Genomic DNA, 16,097 nt, shown 5'->3' with positions numbered 1-16,097 from the left:
CTGAGGCAGGAGACTCGCTTGAGCCCAGGAGTTGGAGGTTGCTGTGAGCTGTGATGCCACAGCACTCTACCCAGGGGGACAGCTTGAGGCTTTGTCTCAAAAAAGAAAAGAAAAAAAAATAATGATAGTGTTCATGTGTCCACAGGTGAAACAAATCATGGAAGAGGCTGTCACCAGGAAGTTTGTGCATGAAGATAGCAGCCACATCATTGCTCTGTGTGGTGAGTGACTGACTGGAGGATGATGAGTGGTGGGTCTAGAGCTAAGGACACTGTCCTGGGACTAGAAAAGATGAGTGCTCAGGTTTAGTCTTGTCTGTGAGTCCGAATCAACTTGGAAGCTTTTGAATATCCTTGGGCCTCATTGCATTTCTTCTGAATCAGGATCTTCAGTGCCAAGAATCTGTATTTTCTGTATATTTTTGTTTCCCAGGATAATAACTCTCAAATGTTAGTGTGCATCAGAATCATCTGAATGCCTTGTTAAAACCCAGATTTCTGGGTCCCATCCCTGGAGTTTCTGATTCTAGTAGGGTCTGGGAGGCCTGAGAAGTTGGATTTCTAACAGGTTTAGAGATGATGCTTAGGTTGCTGGCCTGGGACCAACTTGGAGAACCAGTGTTTGAGATGATTCAGATTTGGGAACCACTGCTCTATTTTAGCTTTGGAAGAAGGGTTGGTGCTTTTTGGATGCTTTCTTTGCTACTTTTACTTTCTGATTAATCTCACCTGTGTTGTTCCATCATCCTATCTCTCCAAGCACTTTATGGGATGAAAAGAGCCTTCCTGCCTTTCATGGGAGAAAGTCCATAATAAATCACTGCATCCTCCTCAATACAAAGAGTTTGCCTTTGTAGGAACAAGCCAAGTTTTCTTGGATTTTCAGGAATTTGACTTTCCTATAAACTGAAAGGACAAGGAACCATTTGTCATCTCTACGTTGTTTTCCTTGACTTCTGAGATTGGTGTTTGGGGTTCATGAAGGGGAAAGGAATGGCCAGGTGCAGTGGTTCATGCCTATAATCCCAGCATTCTGGAGGCTGAGGCGGGCGGATCACCTGAGCTCACAAGTTGGACATCAGCCTGAGTTAGAGTGAGACCCTATCTCTAAAATAGCCAGGTGTTGTGGTGGGTGCCTGTAGTTCCAGCTATAGCTACTCTGGAGGCTGAGGCAAGAGAATCACTTGAGCCCAAGAGTCTGAGGTTGCTGTGAGTTATGATGCTAGAGCATTCTACAGAGGGCAACAAAGTGAGACTCTGTCTCAAAAAAAAAAAAGAAAAGAAAGGAAAGGGAAAGGGCTTGGCAACTGTAGCACAGTGCTTATGGCACCAGCCACATATACCAAGGGTGGTGGGTTTGAAACTGGCCTGGGTCAACTAAAAAAAAATGCAACAACAAAAAAAATAGCCAGGCATTTTGGTGGGCCTACTATAGCCAGGCTGTAGTCCCAGCTACTTGGGAGGCTGAGGCAAGAGAATCACTTAAGCCCAAGAGTTTGAGGTTGCTGGCATCACAGCATTCTACAGAGGGCAACATAGTAAGACTCTGTCTCAAAAAAAAAGAAGAAAGAAAGAAAGGGAAAGGAATGAAAGAGCAGATAAGGGAAGGGACACTTTGACAGCAGCATGTTGAGGCAGATAGATCTGTTCTTCCCAATAGCAAATACCCACTGAGGGCTCACCAGGTACCAGACACTGTTCTCCATGTAAGGAAATGGCAGTGAGAAGACAGAGCCTCTGCCCCAGGGCCTTAACATTCTGTTGGGGAGACAGGCAGAAGACAGATGCACAAATAAATAAATCATATGGGAATAGGTAGTGATAAGAGATTTGAAAAAAAATAAAGAGAGATGTGAGAGGGTAATCGGGAAGGTGACCCATGAACAGAGCCGGAGTGACAGAGCCTTGTGTTTGAATCCTGCTGGTCTGCTTCATACGTCATCTTGGGCAATTTTCTTAGCATCTGTCACCCACGGTTTTATAGTTTGCTCCTATAAAAACAGCACAATGATTCTCCTCTCAAGGACTTTTTGTGGGGATTAAAATGATACATATGAATGTTTATTTCTAGAATTATAAGAGCTTAGAAAATATCTTTCCTTTTCATTTGGATGGTTAGGCTAGGTTTGCAGGATTTGAGTTCCCACGATCTCCCATTTGAGGAAGTTTCCGTAGTTCTTGGAGATGTTTTAATGATTCTCAGGCATATAGAAACCTATGTTTTAGAAAGAAGCATGCCAGTCTTACAGTAACTTTGAAGGGTATGAGAACTTTATTCCCTTCCCCTTCTACTGTGTTCCCTTGATGTTAGCTAGTATCTGTTGGCACCAGAAGGGCTCTACTGGCCTCTACAAGCCCAGTTATGCATGGGTTGGTGCTAGGCTTCATCAAAGCGCACACACTAGAGAAAACAGAATAAAATAGTGCAAACAGCTTGTGCATGGGCGCCACGTGTGGGTAGCCATGGGAGAATGAGGGAAAGGAGCTGGAGGAAAAGAGGCAGGAAAAAAGCGATGGGCATCTCACTTTCAGGCTGTTATGGTGAGCAAAAAGTGTCAGCTCTCCTCCAATCAGCAGGAGCCCCCAGGAAGCAGGGGGGCTTTTACTTTTGTCTCTTTCCTGTATGCTCAGGGCTCTTTTCAGGAGGCAGGGCTAGTCTGCTCACAAGGAATGATTCTTCTACTTTTAGCCAATTTCAGTTGCTGAAATAGAACAAAGCTCCCAGGTCTCCAGGTTCTAGACTCATCCCAGGAGCAAGAGGAGCCCTGTTCTGTTAGTCCTCAGCAGGTGCCTCGGGTCCACCAGTATAAACGTAAATGCCTACAGTGTCAGGCAAAAACTGTCCACAAGGGAAGCTGGTCAGAGTGGGGACTGAGGTGACCTGGATACCGCTTGCCCTGTGTGAAGAGGAGCAGCCACTCTTCAGCTCTTATAGAAATGCAGGCCCAGATTTCCTATAGCCTCTGTTATATTTTAAGAAAAGCTAGAAGTCTGGGTCTTTATATGAAATTTCTCACTTTTTAAATACTGACAACTAATTCTCATTTGAAAAGAATGTGTGGGCCAAACAAAAGGCATCTGCAAGCCTCTGCCAGTTTGCTGCCTCTGCGCTGGGCTCAGTACGTGGTCGCTGCAGAGAACAGGAGCCAACAGTGTCACGCTAAGCTCAGCTGGGCATCTGAGACCCACAAAAAAAGGAATATGTAATGCTTTGTCAAAATTGGTGTTCAGTGATGAGATAAATCCCAGTTTGGGATTTATCAAAATAAGGTTACTTGAAAACAATGAGTATCAACCCTTTCTCTCCCTGCCTGCAAACCGTTTCCATGCATACTTGGTAGAATCATAATCATGAATTCTTGTGGGGGAGTAGGAGGGAAGACTAGATGTGCAGTCTCTTGATAGAGAATACCACCCCTCTGCCTTTTTGGAGATTCTGATGTGCCAATATCCCTCATGCCCTGGAAAATGCTCTGACATGCATTTTTAGTCTGAAGTTGATGCAGACTTTTTTTTTTTTTTTTGAGACAGAGTCTCAAGCTGTCCCCCTGGGTAGAGTGCCATGGCATCACAGCTCATAGCAACCGCCAACTCCTGGGCTCAAGCGAGTCTCCCGCCTCTGCCTACCAAGTAGCTGGGACCACAGGCGCCCGCCACAACGCCTGGCTATTTTTTGGTTGCAGCCGTAATTGTTGTTTGGCGGGTCCGGGCTGGATTCGAACCCGCCACCTTAGATGTATGTGGCTGGCGCCTTAGCCACTTGAGCCACAGGTGCTGAGCCTAGATCCAGACTTAAACTGGGTCTTGCTACTGTTCTAGACACAACCAAAATTCGACTTTGTTCTGAATGGGGGAGTGAGCGTGGAGAGAATGTGCTGAGAGATCAGGAACAGACGGATGGCCTGGATCAACAGCACAGAGATCACATTCCTCAGAGCTGCAGGGGTCCCTGGGTTCCACACTGGCACTCTGTTCTTGTCAGAGGAGTGGGTGATTGAGGAGAGAGCCAAGCCTTGGAAAGAGGAGCTTCTCTGAGCTTTGCTTAGAGTACAGACATTTGAACTGAAAAAAACTAGAATCTTTTTGGAAAGCCTTAGAAATGGAACTGAAGAATCCCAGGATCAGGACCTGGGTGTGGGCAAACCCAGAAAAGTGACAGTCAGATCTCCACTGCAATAACCCAGGAGACGGGCAAGACTCCTAGGACTGGCAAGAAAGGTGTATGGAGTGTTTGCTGTGGTTGTTCCTAAACCTGTCTGTCCAGAAGCCAGGTATGTAGCAGGGCCTTGCAAGCAGAAACCTTTCTCTTTTTTGCAGTTTCTGGCTGGGGCCAGGTTTGAACCCACAACCTCCAGTATATGGGGACCAAAGCTCTACTCCTTGAGCCACAGGCACCGCCCCAGAAACCTTATGTGGAAGTTTGCTGGCAATGGAGAGGCAGTCCCTGTGTGCTATTCCTCCTACTGCAGAGCATGGCTGTGGTGCTCCCAGGCCATCTCAAGCCCCTGTGACTGCCCACTCCCTGCTGGTGGAGAGTAGGGCTCAGAGAATGGCTTCCAAACTACCGCTGTGGGAGAGGGATCTTTGATATCTCTTTTAAATCTTAAAATATCATGTCAAGTTTATATTTTGCTCCATAATATTGCCTTTGATTTTTTTTCTTAATGTAAAGATTTCCTATTGAATCAAATTAGTGCTTCATGTTTCCCCTGTGGCTTTATGAACCCCTGGGTGTAGGCTGGTGTCTCTTGTCACCTGTTTCCCTGAAGAAGGTACTTTTAACTTGTGCTTATGGGCAGACCACTCAAAGTGAGGGCTGAAGAACAGCCAGTTGTCCCAAGTATTGCCTTTGAGCTCTGCATCTGAAATAGTAATACATATGTTTAAAAAGGGCACAGTTGTTCTCTTGCCATCAAGGGATCTGAGGTGATTTAGGCATCAGCCGATGACCTTGGGGAAAACATCGTTTCTCTGAGCCTGGCCTCCCCTTTGCTCAAATCTAGGAGTCTGCCTCCCTGGTGTTGGATTTTAACCTTTGGGTGGAGAGCAGGTTTCTGAAGCTTTCAGAGAGGCTTCTGGCCTGACAGAGCAAGTTCTCAGACTCAATCATCTCTAGCCCCAAGCCCCAGGATTTGCCAGGTTTCTGAGAGGGGGTGGGTCCAGGCTGGAGTGCAGCCTGCTCAATCACCAGGTTCCCTGTCCTCCTGTGGGCAGATGGGTCAACGTGAGAGTTGCTCCAGGCTGAGGACAAGCTATAAAGGGAGACGGATGGAGTCTGTGGCGCTGGGAATAACATTGGGCTTTTATTAACTGGCTCCCTGTTGCTAAGCAGCTTTCATTAGCCAGAAAGGCCTGCTCTGCTCTGAGCTCCTTTGGGAATGGCAAGAAGATGCTAATAAGTGGAGAGACAGGCAGGTGCTACAGAGGTTTGAGACCCACTTGGGATACTGTGGCCAGGGGTATTGCAGCACGTTCTGAGAGTCAGGCTCCGGGCAGTTCTCACCCCGTCTCTTTGGTAGAAAGGATTCCTTCTTCTTCCTACCTGCACAGAAGGAACACCCCATTCTTAAGCTGTCTGACTTCTCCCTTCCATCCAGAAATGATCAAGCAGTAAGGAAGGACCTCTGGAGGAACTTGCTTCCCCTCACAGTATCTTGGGGCTTGGTCAAGGGCACAGGTAGCAGTCTGTAGCTGGGACTCTGGGCTCAGACAGACCTGGCTTCACATCCTGGCCATGTTACTAAGTGTGTAACCACAGTCACCCGTCTTTGAGCCCACCCCAGAAGGCTGATGTGAGGCCTAGAAGAGCAGTGCAGGGATGACTCGGTGCCCGTAACACAGTGGGATTCCATGTTTCCAGGAGTTGAGAGCATCTGAACAGTCATGGAAATTTGATAATATTAAGGCATTGCTATTGATTTTGTAGGTATGATAAAGGTATAAGTACATGTTTTTAAGAGTCATTATCTGGCTCGGCGCCTATAGCTCAGCCGGCTAAGGCACCAGCCACGTACACCTAAGGTGGCGGGTTTGAATCCCCAGCCCGGACCCACCAAACAACAATGACGGCTGCAACCAAAAAATAGCCGGGTGTTGTGGCGGGCGCCTGTGGTCCCAGCTACTTGGGAGGCGGAGGCAGGAGACTCGCTTGAGCCCAGGAGTTGGAGGTTGCTGTGAGCTGTAATGCCACGGCACTCTGCCCAGGGGGACAGCTTGAGGCTCTGTCTCAAAAAAAAAAAAGAGTCATTATCTTTGAGATACATACCGAGGTATTTATAGATGAAAATTTATGTCTAAAATTGCTTGAAGGGTGGCGCCTGTGGCTCAGTGAGTAGGGTGCCAGGTTCAAGCCCAGCCCTGGCCCCGGCCAAACTGTAACAACAACAATAACAACAACAAAAATAGCCGGGCATTGTGGCGGGCACCTGTAGTCCCAGCTACTCAGAGGCTGAGGCAAGAGAATCACCTAAGCCCAAGAGCCAGAAGTTGCTGTGAGCTGTGACGCCATGGCACTCTACTAAGGGCAACAAAATGAGACTCTGTCTCTAATAAAAAAAATAATAATAATAAAATAAAATAGCTTCAAAACAATTCAGGACTAAAGAAAAAGTGGTTGCAGGTGGTACAGCTGAAAGAAGATTGATCATGACTTGTTCATTGTTTAAAGTTGGGTAATGGGTACCCAACTTGGGATTCATTATACCATCCTACTTTTTCTATGTTTGGAATTTTCTATAATGAAATGATTTTCTAAAAAAGAGGAAGGGAAGGCTTGGCTCCTGTGGCTCAAGTGGCTAAGGCGCCAGCCACATACACCTAAGGTGGCGGGTTTGAATCCAGCCCGGGCCGCCAAACAATAATGACAGCTACAACGAAAAAAAAATTAGCCAGGTGTTGTGGCGGGCGCCTATAATCCCAGCTACTTGGGGGGAGGAGGAGGAGGCAGAGACTCGCTTGAGCCCAGGAGTTGGAGGTTGCTGTGAGCTGTGATGCCACAGTATTCTACCCAGGGGGATGGCTTGAGGCTCTGTCTCAAAAAAAAAGAGTAGGAGAAGCAGATGAGAGTTAGAAGAGAGAGGAGTAGCAAGTATAGACAATTTTCTTGAGTAATTTTACAACAAAGCAGGTAAGTGGGGCAGTACTGGAATGGACATAAAGGGCTAGGTTAGGTTGTGGTGGTGCTTTTTTTTTTTTTTTTTGAGGCAGAATCTCACTGTGTCACTTTGGGTAGAGTGCAGGGCATCATTCTAGCTCACACCAACCTCAAACTCTTGGGCTTGAGCAATCCTCTTACCTTAGCCTCCTGAGGAACTGGGACTATAGGCGCCTGCCATAATGCCCTGCTAGTTTTTCTGTTTTTAGTAGAGATAGGGTCTTGCTCTTGCTTAGGCTGGTCACAAACTCCTGAACTCAAGCAATGCACCCTCCTCAGCCTCCCAGAGTCCTAGGATTACAGGTGTGAGCCACCGTGCCTGGCCAATGATGCTTTTTAAAGTTGGAGAAATTATAAAATGTTTATGTTCAGGCAGGAAGTATCTAACAGGGAAATATTGAAGGCTCAGGAAAGAGAAGGGACATTTGCCAGAGCAATGTCTTTGATTTTTTTTGTTTTTTTTTTGAGACAGAGCCTCAAGCTATTGCCCTGGGTAGAGTACTGTGGCGTCACAGCTCACAGCAACTCCAAATCCTGGGCTCAAGCAATTCTCTTGCTTCAGCCTCTCAAGTAGCTGGGACTACAGGTGTCCGCCACAACACCTGGCTATTTTTTGGTTGCAGCTGTCATCGTTGTTTGGTGGACCCAGGCTGGATTCGAACCTGCCAGCTCAGGTGTATATGGCTGGTGCCTTAGCTGCTTGAGCCACAGGTGCTGAGCCCAGAGCTTTGAAAAGGAGAAAGGGATGCTGGGCTCCAGTGCACAGGTGGACAAAGTGGCCTTAGGAGCCCAGATCAGACCATCCTTAGGAACAGGAGGAAAGCAGGGAATGGGCCTGATGTGCAGGAAAAAAAGGCACTGACATTCGCTGGTCACGCTTGGTGCCGAAACAGTGATCAGGAGGCCTTTTGTACCTTTGTATATGCTGGTGTTTTCCATCACCCAGCACTCATTTGAGGTGAGACCTGTTATTTTCCCTAATTATAGCTGAAGTTCAGAGAGGTTTAGTGATTTGCCCAAGGTCAAACAGTGAGTAAGGAGGAGCAGCCAGTGTTTGAACCCACATAGGCCTTACTCTAAAGTCTGGACTGCAAAGGGATTGGACTGCTTGTGAGGTCTACCCAGGACTGGAGACAGCAGGAGTGGGAGCATTGAGAAGGGGCTGATCCTCATGGAGACATAGCTTCAGTCATGGTGGGCTCCAGAAATACTCTGGGAGACAGCAGATCCCTTCCTGAGCTGGCTGAGTGTGCTCACAGCTCTGTTCACTGCCTGAGAGGCTGGCCTTGGCCTGGTCCATGAGCATTGTGCAGATAGACCCTGTCCTGTGTTCCCAGCAAGGCAAGGAAAATGGGTACATGTGGCATGAATTTCTTCTCCCTCACTTGGTTCTAGAAAATCAGAGCAATTCCTTTTCTTCCCATTCAGAGTCTAGATTAGAGTGTTCCTTTCTTGTTTTGGGAGGTTGAGCAGGGCTGAATGCCCCTCAAAGCTGAAAGTAAACAGCTAGTATCACCAGTGCTGCCTGAGAGAAAATGTACCCTAGTTACCATAGAAATGCTCATTCTAAGTGGAGGCAGCCAGCACAAGTCCCTGGGGGGACATAGCCAGTCAGAGAAGTGGGAAAGAGAGGGGTAGATGATGCCTGGAGATGCCTCTCTGCTCCTCCCACCTCATCTGCCTCAGACAAAATACTGACTCCCTCCATTGCAGTTGGGGTAAAGCGTATGTGCCTCTCCCTCCGTCCCTACCTGGAGGAGGCTGCCCATCCCAACCTTCCTATATCTCTAAGGAGGCTGCTCCTCTCCTGGCAATCTTGGGTCCACTATCCAGGGGCTTAAACCAGTGAGCCCCTAGCATTCAGCTTGTGAAAATTCTGTTCTGACTAGTGCCCCCCAAAGCTCCAGGACCAAAATGGACCAGTTGTGGCTGGGCTGTCCTACCCACACTTTGCTCACATGGGTTCTCTATGGCAACTGTGACTGAATTTCCCTGTTGCACAGATGGCAGCTGGTAGTAAAAGGTGACATTGCGCCAGGCAGGGGGTGTGGGCTGCACTGTCAGGCCTGTTTTCCTCTTATTCCCAGCTCCTCCTGGCCAAGCACCTTGGGCCTAGCTGCATGTCAGCCTATGCTAACTCTGGATGCTGTGTCCCTGGACCTCAGCTGACCTGGGCTGGTTCTCGGAAGACTAGTTCTGTGGGCCCCTCTGCTACCAGCTAGACTGGGGCCAGGTTTGTCCAACTGCTGAGCCCAGCTTTAAACAGATGCATATACACATGAAAGTGAAGGTAGAATGGGGGTAGGACAGACAGCCTTGCTTCTGAGGCCCCCTGGGCTGCTCAAGGACCCCTTCCCAGCCACTGCTGCCTTTCCTGGCAGCCATAGCTATAGTTCATTTTTGTGAGCTCCTGAGATACTAAGGTTTGTCTCAGCCCACTGAATTGTTTATTTAATCCCTGCCCAGCTCAGGTCACCTGTTGTTGCTTTAAGCCCAGTCCAGAAACCCCCTCCACCCCCTGCTGGGAACCAAGCTTTTGGGAGACCCTGTTTGCTGAGGGATCTGGTAAAAGAGTACCCAAGGACAGATCCAGCCTTTCTGGGGTTTGTGATTTGTTTATTTCTTTGCTTTAGAGTTAAGGTCTTGTTCTGTCACCCAGCCTCTGGTGCAGTGGTCCAATCATAGCTCACTGTAACCTCAAACTCCTGGGCTCAAGCAATCATCCTACTTCAGTCTCCTTAGTAGCTGGGATGATAGGCATGTGCCACCATGCTCTTGGCTACTTTTTAATGCGTATGTGTGTGTGTGTGTGTGTGTATACATGTCCATTCCATATATACATCCACATACATATATATTATATATATACATACACACACATACACATATATATATATTTCGGTAGAGACAGGTCACTGTGTTGTCTAGGCTGGTCTCAGACTGCCGGCCTGAGTACCCTCTTTTAATGTCCGGTAAAAAAAGGCATTCACCTAATCATTCTAGAGCACACCAACAATTTGCATACAAATTGTACTTTTTTTTTTTTTTGAGACAGAGTTTCACTTTATTGCCCTCAGTAGCGTGCTGTGGCATCACAGCTCACAGCAACCTCCAACTCCTGGGCTTAGGTGATTCTCTTGCCTCAGCTTCCCGACTAGCTGGGACTACAGGCACCCACCACAATGCCCGGCTACTTTTTGTTGTTGTTGCAGTTTGGCCAGGGCTGGGTTTGAACCCACCACCCTCTGTGTATGGGGCTGGTGCCCTACTCACTGAGCCACAGGCGCTGCCCCTTCACAAACTGTCTTTGGATAGCTGTTTTTAATTATCATTATTATTATTATTGGCCATGTCAGTGGCTCATGCCTGTGATCTTAGTATTTGGGGAGGCTTGAGCCTTGGAGTTCAAGGTTACAGTGAGCCATGCACTCCAGCCTGAGCCACAGAGTGAGACCCTGTCTCTAAATAAATAAGTACAGTTGTTATTTTGCCTACACACTGCATATAATAACATTTTATTACATATGCTGATTCCCTTGTGAGAGTGGGAAAGGACAAGTAAGTGTAGTTTAAATAGTCACTGGCCAAGGAGCCTGTGGAACTGGGTCAAGAATACCTGGCCTAAGGGCTCATTTACTTTGCTTAGAAAGTTGAGGTATGAGTGGGATTTCTCCTTCCCCAGATACTGCCTGGCACCTTGCCTGGGTTTCATAGAAGGAATTTAGGGGCCAGGAGGGGGAGTAGGAGCTGGGCGTGATGTTTGGGCTTCTCACTGAGGAATGCTTCTGCTCACCCAAGAGAATCCCATGCCTGTGCCCAGAGGCTGGCTGGGAGGGTAGATGAGGCCAAGTGGGATGGGAGTGCCCGTGCCAGCTGCTCTCCAGCTCCCCAGCCTGGCTGTGTTTGCGGTTGCCTGGAGAAGGTGGGAAGGCTAATGACTTATTATCCCAGCAATTAGTCACATCACCAAGGCACACGATTCCCTGCAGGATGGCTGCCACCTGCTGCCACTCTGGCCCTGATCAGTGCTGTTTCTCTCCCCACTCTGGGTGGGGAATACAACCCTAGGAAATGGCCACTATTCTTCCTCAGGCATGGACTTGTAGCTGCAGCAGCCCCAGACCAAGAGACTGGGACAAAAACGTCATTCGCCTGTACATGCCAGGACCACATAAGATCTCCAGGGACCGGGGGACTGAGTGTGGAGAGGTGTATATGCACACTTAAGCCAAAGATTTCCCCCAGGTGGTTTGTGCAGATCCTGTCTGCACTTTGCACAGTAGGTGTACGAGCATGCTGAAGGAAAGACTGCGCTTGTAAAAGAATCCTCTTAGGCCCAAGCAGGCAAGCGCTCCAGCAGGAGGCTCTCAGGAGAAGGGCCTGTCCTGCCTGTTACTCCCCTGGGACATTCTCACTGAGTTGTCCCTTCTCCAGACTGGCCCCAGGGACTCTCACCTTCTAAACTTCAGTCCAAGGGAGGTCCAAACAAAACTCCTTTGTAGGTCAATAGTGACTGCTAGTCAGTTACTAAAAGCAAAGGCAGAAAACAGGTGAGAAACTATTTTCAGTGATTCTTTCCTAACTCCAGGCTTCATATTCTAACAGCACTAGTCAAAATAAGCTTGATGGGGCCTCACTTTGCCTGTTTCTAAGAGAGTGGCATCTGTACCCACCTCTGGGGCAGCCTATGATCCTTTCTGGGGCATTTTCTGCCTCTTTTTCCTGCCAGGAAAAGGTCCTATAAAATCCCAGCTTTTGCAGGTTAGCCGTAGGACTGTATCTGAACACAAAGGATGAGGAGTTGGGAGTAGACATGGATCCAGTGCCCTCTAAGAGCTAGACCCCACTATGCAGGGGTCTCACACACTTCGTCTCATGTAATGTCTCACGCCAGTTCTAATACGTCTTCCCTGCTTTTTTTTTTTAAACTAGTAAAGTGCAGCAGTGAGAAGGGGGAAGGGAGAAAAAGTAGAACAAAGAGGTCAACCTATATCTGACTGAACTATCAGTTGAGATAGCTCACTACCTTTAGACCAGCTAATTCCCCATTTCACAGATGAGAAAGCTGAATCTCAGCGCATTAAGTCACTTACTCAGGCTTCCCAGAGGCAGTGTGTGGCTGCGCCAAGTACAGACCCTGTTATGTCTGACTGCCTATCTATAGCATAGTTCACTGTTTTCAGTCTGTGTGGAAAATGGACCTGTGACATGAAGGGAGCACCTTTTCCCACTGTGACCCCATCCCCACCCCCACACCTAGAAGTGGGAAAGGGGCTCAGGCCAGGGTTTGGGGCCCTAGGTCCTAGTCTTGGCTCTGCTGCTCTGTGGCTGATCCAGCCTCTGCTCCTATCTGGGCCTTTCTGTCCTCACTTACAAAACATTCAATTCAGGCTCAGGGCCCATAACTCAGTGAGTAGGGCGCCAGCCACATACACCGAGGCTGGTAGGTTCAAGCCCAGCCCAGCCCTGCTAAACAACAATGACAACTCTAACCAAAAAACAGCTGGGCATTGTGGGAGGGGGTGTGTCTGTAGTCCCAGCTACTTGGGAGGCTGAGGCAAGAGAATCACTTAAGCCCAAGAGTTTGAGGTTGCTGTGAGCTGTGACACCACGGCACTCTACCAAGGGTGACATAGTAAGACTCTGTCTCAAAAAAAAAAAAAAAAACACAAAAAACATTCAATTCAATCATGTTGAAGCCGTCTGCACACACACTAATATTTTTAGGCTCTACACAAGCCCAGGGTAACTCCCTGCACTACTCCACCGACCAAACCTTTCTTTCCCTCCTGCAAAGTCTATCTGGATAAGCAGGATCCATACAGACAGAGAAAGCCTAGGCCCTAAAAACACAAATGAATGAAAGGAAGCCCTCCTAGCATGGAAAAGAGAAATCTCCCACTCTTAGCTTCTGGGCTCATCAGTAATCCAGAGGCCACCATTTCATCTGATCTCTGCAGTGGCTTCATCAGTATTTCAGCTTCTCCAGAACCCTTTTCCTTACAGCCACATCATCAATGCTCTCCAGGAGGGCTCCTGGGCTACATGTTCCCTGCATTCCTGTCCTATGGGTACTGTCCCTGCATGCCCTCATGTTCAGGGTTGTACCCACTCGTGCCAATGTGAAAGTGCAGCTTTGATCTTCACGTCTCCAGGGGTGATGGTGTGTACAGGAGGGATGTACACACCAGGCAACAAAGAGAGACATGTTGGCACCTGTGAGCTCTCCACCCTGGGCAGGAACAGAGGGACAGAAGAGGGAATTTTGGAAGGAAACCGGGGTGTATCTCCCTGGCCTACTCTTTGTCCTAGAGCAGGTCAGGGCTCGCCCATACCCTCTGCCTCACCACGGGTATAGGTGGGGAAGGGTAGCACTCTTCCCATCTTGCCTAGGCTCAGGTGCTGTTTTTCTCTGTGGCTCAGGTGCAGTTGAGGCTTGCCTCTTGCATCAGTTGAGACGTCGTACTGCTGGCTTCTTGCGCAGTGACAAGATGGCAGCCCTATTCACCAAGGTGGGGAAGACGTGCCCAGTGGCTGGGGAGATTTGCCACAAGGTACAAGAGCTACAGCAACAAGTAGAGGGCAGGTGAGTCCTTGGTCAGCCCTTCCTGCCCCACCCTTCTGCTCTTCCCACTTGGCATTTGCTGCTTCCCTGGCCTGTTTGCTGTGGGACCTCTTTGTTGGCCCCTTACAGGCACAAAGCTCTGTCCCCTTCCTTTATGCCCCTGCCCCAGTCAGTTCTTTCTGCTCCCATCCTGTGGCATTAAGCCCCATTCCCAGTGCCTGGGACCCACTCCTGAAGCCCTCATCCTCTTTGCAGGAAACCCTCAGGGGGCAGCCAGGAGGCCCTGCGGAGACAGGGCTCCACCAGCGGGAAGGCCCCTGTCCTCAGCCCACAAGCCTTGAAACACATATGGGTACGCACAGCGCTGATCGAGAAAGTTCTGGACAGGGTTGTGCAGTACCTGTCGGAAAACTGCAGGTGACTGGCCCATCGCCCACACAGCCCCTCCCTCAGCCCACCTCCTGAACTGTCCTTCAGCCCCACTCCTTGGCATGCTTGGCTGGCTGTGACAAGCTGTAGGCAGCCTGCAAATCCCCTTCCAGTACCCCAGAAACATAAACCACACGAGGCACTCCACAAAGCTCTGTCCTTAGGGACTCATTCCTTCTTGGGATATAAATGTGGGCTTTTTGGGGACATTCTTACCCTGTGAGCTCAACCAAGCTAGAATGAGTCCAAGAACCTCGGCAGTCACCCTGTCTGTTTCCTCCTGGCAGCAAGTACTACGAGAAAGAGGCCTTGCTGGCAGACCCTGTATTTGGCCCGATCCTGGCTTGTCTTCTAGGTGAGCCTTAGAGAATAGAGGCCTCTCCTGGCCAGCGAGGGCTGAGGGGCACAAGCAGGGGGAGGACCATCTGAACTGGCTGTCCCTTTCTACATAGTGGGACCCTGTGCCTTGGAATACACTAAGCTCAAGACAGCTGATCACTACTGGACTGACCCGTCTGCTGATGAGCTTGTCCAGAGACACCGTATCCGGGGTGCCCCTAATCGCCAGGACTCCCCTGCAAAGCGTCCAGCCCTAGGGGTAAGTGTCCCTCCCATCCTTTTGCTCCCTTAGGCTGTTCCCACGGGCCTGAGGGAGGGCAAACTGGTCTCTATACAGAATAGGCCTTGGAGATGCCCCAGGGTAGCAGCCACCCCAGGAGAGCCTTCCTGCCACACTAGCCCTTAGAGAAATCCAGGACCCTATGCTGGTCCATGGCTGGATAACAGAAGGTGGCCAGATAAAACTAGGGGCAGGAAGCACCCTGGGGTCAGCTAGAGAGGGTTGGTGTGGAGGCATGAGGCTTACTTCCCAAGGCTAGAGACTGAGCTATGCTTTCTGCATAGATCCGTAAGCGGCACTCAAGTGGCAGCACATCGGAGGACAGGCTGGCTGCCTGCGCCCGTGAGTATGTGGAGTCCCTGCACCAGAACTCGAGGACACGGCTGCTCTATGGCAAGAACAACGTGCTGGTGCAGCCGGTAAGAAGCTTCATGCTGCCTCCCTTCCCTCAGTCTCCCTCTTCTGCAGTTCCCAGAATTGGAAGCTTCTAGCCACAGTTGTTCCTTACCTAAAAAGACTGGCCAGACAGGACCCCTGTCTCTAAAAAATAGCCAGAAGTTGTGGCAGGTGCCTGTAGTCCCAGTAGGAGGCTGAGGCAAGAGAATTGCTTGAGCCAGAGAGTTGGAGGTTGCTGTGAGCTGTGATGCCATGGAACTCTACCAAGGGTGACAAACTGAGACTGTGTCTCAAAAAAAAAAAAAGATTTCAAATTTTATATAAAACCAGCACATTGTACCCTGTGATTGCATTAATGTACACAGCTATGATTTGATAAAAAAAAAAAAAGGAAAGATTGATCAAAGAGAAGGAGGAGAACACCCTACACCCCCCACTGCCTCATACAACTTATGCTTAGCTTTGAATTGGCAGGCGCCAGGGATGGCATCTGGTCTAGTAAAGAGGCTGTCCAGAGACAGGAATGACAGCCAGCAGGCAGGGTGAGTGCCCAGCTTGGGCATGGCTGGGCTGGGATGCACTGGACATCCCAGAAGGCTGACACAAGAGAGGCAATAGGACTAAGCCAACCAGGGAGGGGAGATGCCCAGATCTGCTATGTGGCTCCTTCTGCTTGGTTCCAGCCCCCAGCCCAGGGCCCTGTGACTAGCGTAGCTTGGCCTCCCAGGCTTCCAACTGGAGTTGTCTTTCTTTTTTTTTTTTTGGAGACAGAGCCTCAAGCTATCCCCCTGGGTAGAGTGCCGTGGCATTACAGCTCACAGCAACCTCCAACTCCTGGGCTCAAGCGAATCTCCTGCCTCAGCCTCCCAAGTAGCTGGGACCACAGGCACCCGCCACAATGCCCGGCCATTTTTTGGTTGCAGCCGTCATTGTTGT

At 49.3% G+C, this 16,097-nt stretch overlaps 1 protein-coding gene across 1 annotated transcript in view; it reads left to right on the top strand.

The window, feature by feature from the left end:
- The window catches only part of SGSM2 (small G protein signaling modulator 2), a 38,431-nt gene that overhangs the window by 4,163 nt on the left and 18,171 nt on the right, over nucleotides 1–16,097 (top strand). The window contains exons 2-7 of the mRNA XM_003799079.2: nucleotides 146–221; nucleotides 13,576–13,738; nucleotides 13,973–14,134; nucleotides 14,434–14,501; nucleotides 14,599–14,744; nucleotides 15,050–15,184. Coding sequence (XP_003799127.1) covers nucleotides 146–221; nucleotides 13,576–13,738; nucleotides 13,973–14,134; nucleotides 14,434–14,501; nucleotides 14,599–14,744; nucleotides 15,050–15,184 — 750 coding nt within the window. The remainder of the gene's footprint in view (nucleotides 1–145; nucleotides 222–13,575; nucleotides 13,739–13,972; nucleotides 14,135–14,433; nucleotides 14,502–14,598; nucleotides 14,745–15,049; nucleotides 15,185–16,097) is intronic.

Source organism: Otolemur garnettii, unplaced genomic scaffold (genome assembly GCF_000181295.1).
Source record: "Otolemur garnettii isolate 467f Iridium unplaced genomic scaffold, OtoGar3 scaffold00145, whole genome shotgun sequence".
Classification (NCBI taxonomy): Eukaryota; Metazoa; Chordata; class Mammalia; order Primates; family Galagidae; genus Otolemur; species Otolemur garnettii.
This window is presented reverse-complemented; position numbering and strand designations above follow the sequence as displayed.